The following is a 9,125-nucleotide window of genomic DNA, read 5'->3' on the forward strand; positions in this document are numbered from 1 at the left end:
TCATCAAAGACACCAACCACTTTCTCGAACGCCTGGAATCCTTACCCAATGTGTTACCCCGGAAACCATCCTTGTAACCATTGATGCCACTGCCTTATACACAAATATTCCGCACGTCCAGGGCCTCGCTGCGATGGAGCATTTCCTTTCACGCCGATCACCTGCCACCCTACCTAAAACCTCTTTCCTCATCACCTTAGCCAGCTTCATCCTGACCCACAACTTCTTCACTTTTGAAGGCCAGACATACCAACAATTAAAGGGAACAGCCATGGGTACCAGGATGGCCCCCTCGTACGCCAACCTATTCATGGGTTGCTTAGAGGAAGCCTCCTTGGTTCCCCAGGCCTGCCAACCCAGAGTTTGGTACAGATTTATTCATGACATTTTCATGATCTGGACTCACAGTGAAGAAGAACTCCAGAATTTCCTCTCCAACCTCAACTCCTTTGGTTCCATCAGATTCACCTGGTCCTACTCCAAATCCCATGCCACTTTCCTTGACGTTGACCTCCACCTGTCCAATGGCCAGCTTCACACGTCCGTCCACATCAAACCCACCAACAAGCAACAGTACCTCCATTATGACAGCTCCCACCCATTCCACATCAAACGGTCCCTTCCCTACAGCCTAGGTCTTCGTGGCAAACGAATCTTCTCCAGTCCGGAATCCCTGAACCATTACACCAAACCTGACAACAGCTTTCGCATCCCGCAACTACCCTTCCGACCTGGTACAGAAGCAAATAACCAGAGCCACTTCCTCATCCCCTCAAACCCAGAATCCCTCACAGAAGAACCACAAAAGTGCCCCATTTGTGACAGGATACTTTCCGGGACTGGACCAGACTCTGAATGTGGCTCTCCAGCAGGGATACGACTTCCTCAAATCCTGCCCTGAAATGGGATCCATCCTTCATGAAATCCTCCCCACTCCACCAAGAGTGTCTTTCCGCCATCCACCTAACCTTTGTAACCTGTTAGTTCATCCCTATGAAATCCCCAAACCACCTTCCCTACCCTCTGCCTCCTATCCTTGTAACCGCCCTCTGGTGTAAAACCTGTCCCATGCACTCTCCTACCACCACCTACTCCAATCCTGTAACCCGGAAGGTGTACAGGATCAAAGGCAGAGCCACATGTGAAAGCACCCACGTGATTTACCAACTGACCTGCCTACACTGTGATGCCTTCTATGTGGGAATGACCAGCAACAAACTGTCCATTCGCATGAATGGACACAGGCAGACAGTGTTTGTTGGTAATGAGGATCACCCTGTGGCTAAACATGCCTTGGTGCACGGCCAGCACATCTTGGCACAGTGTTACACCGTCCGGGTTATCTGGATACTTCCCACCAACGCCAACCTATCCGAACTCCGGAGATGGGAACTTGCTCTTCAATATATCCTCTCTTCCCGTTACCCACCAGGCCTCAATCTCCGCTAATTTCAAGTTGCCGCCACTCACACCTCACCTGTCATTCAACATCATCTTTGCCTCTGCACTTCCCCCTCGACTGACATCTCTGCCCAAACTCTTTGTCTTTAAATATGTCTGCTAGTGTCTGTATATGTGTGTGTGTGTGTGTGTGTGTGTGTGTGTGTGTGTGTGTGTGTGTGAGTGCATACCCGTCCTTTTTTCCCCCTAAGGTAAGTCTTTCCGCTCCCGGGATTGGAATGACTCCTTACCCTGTCCCTTAAAACCCACTTCCTTTCGTATTTCCCTCTCCTTCCCTCTTTCCTGATGAGGCAACAGTTTGTTGCGAAAGCTTGAATTTTGTGTGTATGTATGTGTCTATGTTTCTATCGACCTGCCAGCGCTTTCGTATGGTAAGTCATATCATCTTTGTTTTTTTTTTTATATATATATATATATATATATATATATATATATATATCAAGATGGTATTTATGGATTGTGTCTACAACAACCTCTGCCTTTTGTACTTCAAAACAATGGTTCCTGCACTGTCAGAACAATTCCAATAAAAATAATGAACTCATTATACTGTGAGGTGGATGCAATTATGTGGAAATGGATTTAAGATTATCTTATCACAATAAATGATCAACTTTGTCACTTGAACATCTACAAATTCATATGTATTGCTAATATTATCTAGTCTTCATCTCCAACTTAAGAGGAACATGCAGTACTTTCAATGGAAGGATTTCTAAGTTAAAAGGGTCTATAATATTTCCAGTAAATCTTTTCATACAAATAGCAGGAGATGCCAGCCCAATCATCTCGTTGAATGCTGAAAAAAAAAAAGCAGTATGTCTAATATTCTGCCCCAGTATAGCACACTGTGTGAACACTGTATAACAGTCCTTTCTAGAGTATTCTAGACATAATTTTGAGAATGTAAAATTAGTGAGTGGGTATTGCAGATGTATCTTAGTATCCATCCAAATTTCAATGCAGGGCTCACATTTTAGAAAAGGAAATGTTGTTCTTTCACTGTTTGTCACACATATGATGATGAAGAGAGCAAGTACTCGAAGCATTACTTTTATTGCAGATGTTGCTGCTTCTTCAAACGGAAGAAGAAGAAGTCTGGCCGACAGAAGTGACTAGCGGTGGTACAGTGCAGCCCAGAACGTGAGGCAGTGACACTGCTACGTGCCACCTCCCATTCAAACTCACGTGACAGTATGCTGAACGGTAGCTGCCCAGCTGTGCCAGCAGGCTCTGCATGAGCCACTGTGCCCTGGCACTGCTTTGTCACACGTGTGTGTGTGTGTGTGTGTGTGTGTGTGTGTGTGTGTGTGTGTGTGTGTGGGTGCGTGTGCGCGCGCGTGTGTGGGCACTTGCTCACACTCGCACCTTTTTCAGATGCTTGTGTGCAAACATCTAGGTGCAGATGGTTGCGTCCATGCCATTATGTGCACCGATTATGCTGATGGTCCAGCTGACACTGGATTGATGTGAAAGTATTGTTTTCTTTTGTTAGTTAAGTGATGAATCATCCCGGATATATATATAGTCTTCAACTTAATGTGGAAATCTATCTTAATTTATATTTGTACATTTTTGTTTACTTTGTGCCCTCCATAAATCTTGCATGAAACCTTACATTCTGTAATTGCAGTATCATGTTTATAGTACTGTGGCAACAACTTTCTCTCACCATTAGGTAATATTGTTTCCAAAATATTACAGCTGATGCTACTCGTAATGCCTTTGTAAACTATTTTATTCTCATTTTAAAGATGTGAGGCAATTTTGTTGCTGTTGTACTAGTATAATTGCTTCCAAAAAGTGTAACTTCATGAAAAGTGATATGCCGTTTCATTTTTTACCATCTTTTATGTAAAAAAGAAAGAAAATGCTTTCAGTAACAGAAAAATCTGGACCTGAAACTGTTGTTATTGCTAATTGTATGTCACACCTTGCAAATCTGCCACAGAAGCATGTAAAACCCCTATATGTAATGCACAAATTGACCACTTCGATGAATTTTGGTAGTGTTAAATTATTTTTGCAGAATATAATCATTTCAAGATGTTCCTAGGTACCAGAAAATAAAATTTTTGTGGATATGTGTTTATGAAAATATCAGAAATGCATACCAATGTGAATGAAAAACACTGTCATTGTCAGACACATTTATAACAGGTGTCTAGTTTATGGAAGTACCTCTGATGGTGAAATGAATTCTTGTAAGTGTAAGTTTACTAATTGGTTATTGGTTTTGTGTCAGGAAAGTTGCAAAAATTACAGTTGACTTGAAAGGATATGGCCTTTGTTATCTAAGTAACACCAAGAATTAAATTTTCACTCATGGAATTGTAATTTAGCAGCCTGTTCATTGTCTGAAGAAAGAGGAAAAACAGGCTGTAGTAACCAGTTAGAATGCTCGTGAATCATCTGAATTATATTCAGAATTTTATGATTAGTTCAATGCATCTGACCTGTAGCCCATCATCATCCTATCCCAACTTGCTCTCCCAAAGGTATATGCACTGAGTTGTTGTTGTCAAGGCGTAACAATCTTTAGTGTCAGTGATACGGCTACCACTTGTGACTCCATACATTTAAAGAACAGTTTGACTCAATCAGTTATACATGATTATGAGACATTTTTACAGTGAGGTGTCAATAATAACAAGAAGTCTACTTTGCATTATTTGCAAAGATAAGTGCTGTGACTGGACCACCAAACTCCCATCATATTTGTGTTTGGCTTATATTTTCAGAATCTTTCCAAAAAGCTGTGTGTTACTTTTCTTTTCAGCCCTCATGTTTTTCATTTCATACTCCACCTCCTGCCCTCCCTTCCTTCCTTCCCTCCCCCTCCCCCCTCTAATTAAAAAATTGTTCCATTTTAATTGTATATAATTTATTTTTATTTTTAAAATGTGAAGAGGACAGATGTATACTTCATATAGATAACTGCATACTTTGTTCCCATTGTTAAATGAATGGGTTGTGATTTGTTTTGTGTAGTTTCTGTATATAATGGTTATTCCATCTGCAACACATACGAGAAAATAATAAAATATTGCGTAATTTTGTTTTAAATTTATTCAATCACTGAACGTAACAGTATCCATTTCAGAGACTGAAGTGATAGAGTAATAATCAGGTATTTATTTCATTTTTCACTGCAGGTTGTGCATTAGGGTGACTGTTGTAGTTTAGTTGCAGTTTATACATACAAATAAACATTGTGAAACTTAATTTTGTGCTGGTAGAATGCCCCTGTTGATATTTACTAGCCAGTGCTTCATTTTTGGTAACATAGCCACTTGTTAAGTATTGTATAGGAATCAAACTGTTGAGCTAAAATAATTTGCAAGCCTGTTGAGACACACTCTCTCTCTCTCTCTCTCTCTCTCTCTCTCTCTCTCTCTCTCTCTCTCTCCTCTCTCTCACACACACACACACACACACACACACACACACACATACACACATACTTATTGCAAACCACTTGCCGTTCTAGGCTGTTGCTACAGGATATAGTATATAATGATGACAACAGAGTTTCTGAAAATATGTCCTCAAGGCATATTAATCTGTTACTTTTTGAATGGAAAAGAAGTACTTTTCCTGTGTGAGAATCTTTCCTAAATATATTAACTCTTATTTCATTTGCAAATACTCTTTTGCCCCTCTTAAGCAAAGTTACTTAATGGTAAGAACAGCAACAGAAGTTGTGTGTACATGCAAGGAAGCAAGAATTAGTAATAAAAATGTAAAAGCTACATTGTATATTTAACAGTTTGCTTTGACCCACACCGATGTGGAAACAGCGTGTAACTGGATCTACTGAGAATGCAATACTACTGTAGTAGGTACAGAGATAATCTGTGTAAATCCATCAGCAGACCAAAGACTGCCCTCACTTTTAGGTGATGACAAAACAGTTGCAAGAAAATTGTTGACATTTTGTGTGACGTTAGGTCTCCTCAGTTTAGTTGGTGAAGGTATTAATGTGTTTTTGGGTGGCTGGCTCACCCGTTAGTTCCACAATCTACCAGCTATCTTAATGCCGTTTGTGGTTTTATTAATAGTATTAATGTGTGACAATCGTATGAATAACTCTACTGGAGGCTACATGTGAAATTTTTTATGACTATGACTGTAGTTCATGGCCTTTGCTTTTGATTTTAACAAGGGTGACTACTCGTACACCAGTACCATGATCTTGAGGTAGGGCGCTGTTGACCATGCTGTTTGGTGCCCAACAGTTTTAAGTCCATGCATCCACTATCCGTGTCTGCTTCGACAGTGAACGAAATTCACATTAAAGAAGTAGAAGTTTATTGTCTTGTAACATACAATTTCAAACCATTGACTTAAAGTACAGGAGGCTCGTCAAAACACAAAAACTGGTTTACAATTTTCCTTATAATACCAGTAATATAATATACAGTACTGAATAATTACTTAATAAGCAATTAATAATTTTTTTTCAAAAGTGACAGACTTTTAAGATTAACAGTCCTAAGTACTTGCTTTCTCCTGCTCAAATTTTCAGGTTATCATTTATGAATTCTTCTACTGAATGGTAACATTTCTGCACTAGTTTCTCATATAATGATTTTTTCAGTGTTTTTAAATTTATGCTGAGCAATTCTCTTCCTTTCACTTTGTTATAGATTTTCATACTCATGTAATGTGTAGTTTGAGCATAAAGTTTCAAATGGTGGGTGGGCAGCATAAAATTATTTTTATTTCTGGTGTTGTAATCATGTTGACAGTGATTTGCTACAAATAAATCAGGGTTACTGTGTACAAAGATAATCGGCTCATATATGTGTAGTGAGGGAACACTTAATATATTTAGACTTTTTAGGAGTGGGCGACATGATTTTTCTTCGCCCTACATTGTGCATATTTCTAATGATGGTTTTCTTAAGTTTTAGTATTGGACACACATGGTTCGAGTTACCCCGAAATACAATTCCATACCTTATTACTGATTCAAAGTAGCTGTGATATACTACTTTTCTTATACCCATACTGGCAGCATTTTACAATATTCTCATTGCAAGTGCTAGGCTATTTAATTTATTTGCAAGGTACTGTATACGTGATCCCCGTGATGGATTTTTATCTAGTTGCATTCCTGAGAGTTTCACACAGCTAGCTTCCTGCAAATCCTGGTTTCTGTGACTGACCTGAACATCATTTAATTTTGCTCGTTTTGTTTTAAACTGCATTAACTGACTCTTTTCCATGTTTAATTTTAACCTGTTTAAATGAAACCAGGTATCTCATTTTTCTAAAGTATTTAATACAGTTTGTGGAATTTGATAAGTACGGTTACTTTCAGTGATTAAAGATGTATCATCTGCAAATAAAATTGAGTGACACCCAGTATTAAGTGGCAGATCATTTATGTAAAACAAACACAGAATGGGACCTAAGACAGAACCTTGGGGTACTCCATGTGAAGTGGATTTCCGTTTTGAAGTATAAGTCCCTCTCTCTGATGTTATAACCACTCTTTGTCGTCAGTTGGTTAGATAGGACTTCAATCATTCTAATACCGTGCCCTAATTCCATACTTTTTCAGTTTACAGAGTAGCAAGGATTGATTCACACTATCAAAGGCCTTTGATAGGTCACAAATTCATGTGGCATGCGGTGTGTTGTCTAGAGATGAGCTAATTTTACTAACAAAATTATTTATGGCAGATACTGTGGTTTTACCTTTTTAAAATCCATACTGATTTTTTGGGATTATTTTAAATTTTTCTAGGAAATTTTGAATTTGTATGGTGACTACCTTTCCAGATATTTTTGATAGTGATGGAGGAAGAGAGACTAGGTGATAGTTTCCTATATGTTCTTTTGTGCCTTTTTTGAATAGTGGCTTAACTAGTGCATACTTCAGCGTGTTCGGAAAATAATCTTCTTGAAGGGACTGGTTAACTATTGTAGTTAGTGGCTGTGCAATTATTTTAGAGTCTGTTTTTAACACTTTTGTTGGTATCTGATTCCTTCCTGCTGGTGTTTTACTTTTTAGTGATAGTATCGCCTTTTCTATATCTTTTACAGTAGTTTTGGTAAATGTACTGAAAAATTCACTGTCAAATTGCTCACTGCTGAAGAAATTTACCTTGTCTGGGTACTCTGCTACATTGACAGTAGATTTGTTTACATTTATAAAGAATTCATTAAATAATTCAGAATTTCGAGCAGGATTTAAAATTGTTTTATCTATCGTGATTTCAGAAATGTCATGGCCTCTACCTGTTTCAGCTTTAATCACGGACCATAATGCTTTTGATTTGTTTTCACTATCCAATATAAATTTATTATTTGCCAATTCTGTGGCTGCCTTTGCAACTTTTTAAAAAATATTTTTGTAATCTTTTACATAGGCAACAAAATCCGGACTTTTGTTATGTTTTAGTTACCTATGTAGCTGTCTTTTCTTGCACTCGAGATTTTTATTCCTTCTGTAATCCACTTTACTTTATTTCTTCATTTTTATGATGTACAGTAAGGAGGAAAGTTTCATTAAAAACGTGTAGGAAGTTTTCCAAGAAAGTAGCAAAATGTTCAGATCATGAAACACTATGATCTATAGCCCACTCCACCTTATTTAATCTATGATAGAATAATTACATATTTTCTTTGCTGAACTGGCGTTTGGTGTAGGTTTTTTTTTTCAAGTTCTATTGTATTTGGTAACTCCATAAACACAGCGCAGTGATCAATCAGAAAGTCCTAAATCTAAATAAAACTTATTTGGCTCATTATAAGTGTAAGTGGTTAAAGTATTATCTATTCATGTTGCTGATATTTCATTTACTCGAGTAAAATCAGTGAAATTTCCACTGAAACTCTATATTAGAATCTTATCAAAGAATTTTGTTGAGTTATTGGCTTCACTGGCTAGATCTATGTTGAATTAGCAGTTACTATGACTCTTTTCTTGGTTTCTTTTTGAAGTTTTTGCAATAGACACTGGAATTTTGACAAAGTTTCGTTATTTCTGCACCTGGAATTCTGTACACAGATAAAATTACAATATTTTGGCCTAACTCTAGGCAGCAGCTTTCAAATATACATTCTTCATTAAGGGAATCGAAATAGTCTTGCTCTATATTCCACTGATCTTTCCACAAGTATGCACGATCCTCCTAGAGTTAAATTACTCCTACAAAAGCTGCTGGCAACATAAAAATTATTAAGGTTATTTAAGATTTTGATACTACCCTTTGTAAGCCAGTGTTCATTCAATCATACAACCTTGATATTTGGTATTTCTGACAAAATGATTTGCAAGTCATTAAGTTTTGTTTCTCTACCATATGTGTTATTTGAACTTAACCCATTTATGTTCAAGTGCATTACGAACATATTGTTACTTTTTTGAATGTTCCTAATGGCATCTGTTTTCAAACGCTGTTTGTGTATTTTCATTTCAACTTAGTTATCAGTTTTTACACCCCCATCTCCACGTATTAGTTTCCCTTACTAAGCATGATCTTACATATATCACTATACATATTGCTGAATTTTGCCGACCCTAGCCTGTGTAGATGCAGTCCATCTTGTCCTACACATTTATCACTGATAAATTTATTCGAATCCATTAAAACTGCACCAAGTATGTTGCACTGCTCTCTGATGTGATTGTTTATCCTCTCTACGTATTT

The 9,125-nt window shown here is 37.8% G+C and overlaps 1 protein-coding gene across 2 annotated transcripts in view; it reads left to right on the forward strand.

Annotated features, from left to right (window-relative positions):
- LOC124621774 (casein kinase I) overlaps nucleotides 1–4,527 on the forward strand; it is a 306,630-nt gene extending 302,103 nt beyond the window's left edge. For both annotated transcript variants that reach the window (XM_047147207.1, XM_047147208.1), the window contains one exon: nucleotides 2,525–4,527. In XM_047147207.1, the coding sequence (XP_047003163.1) occupies nucleotides 2,525–2,576 (52 nt within the window). In that variant the 3' untranslated portion in view covers nucleotides 2,577–4,527. The remainder of the gene's footprint in view (nucleotides 1–2,524) is intronic.
- The last annotated feature ends 4,598 nt before the right edge of the window (nucleotides 4,528–9,125 follow it).

Source organism: Schistocerca americana, chromosome 7 (assembly GCF_021461395.2).
Source record: "Schistocerca americana isolate TAMUIC-IGC-003095 chromosome 7, iqSchAmer2.1, whole genome shotgun sequence".
Classification (NCBI taxonomy): Eukaryota; Metazoa; Arthropoda; class Insecta; order Orthoptera; family Acrididae; genus Schistocerca; species Schistocerca americana.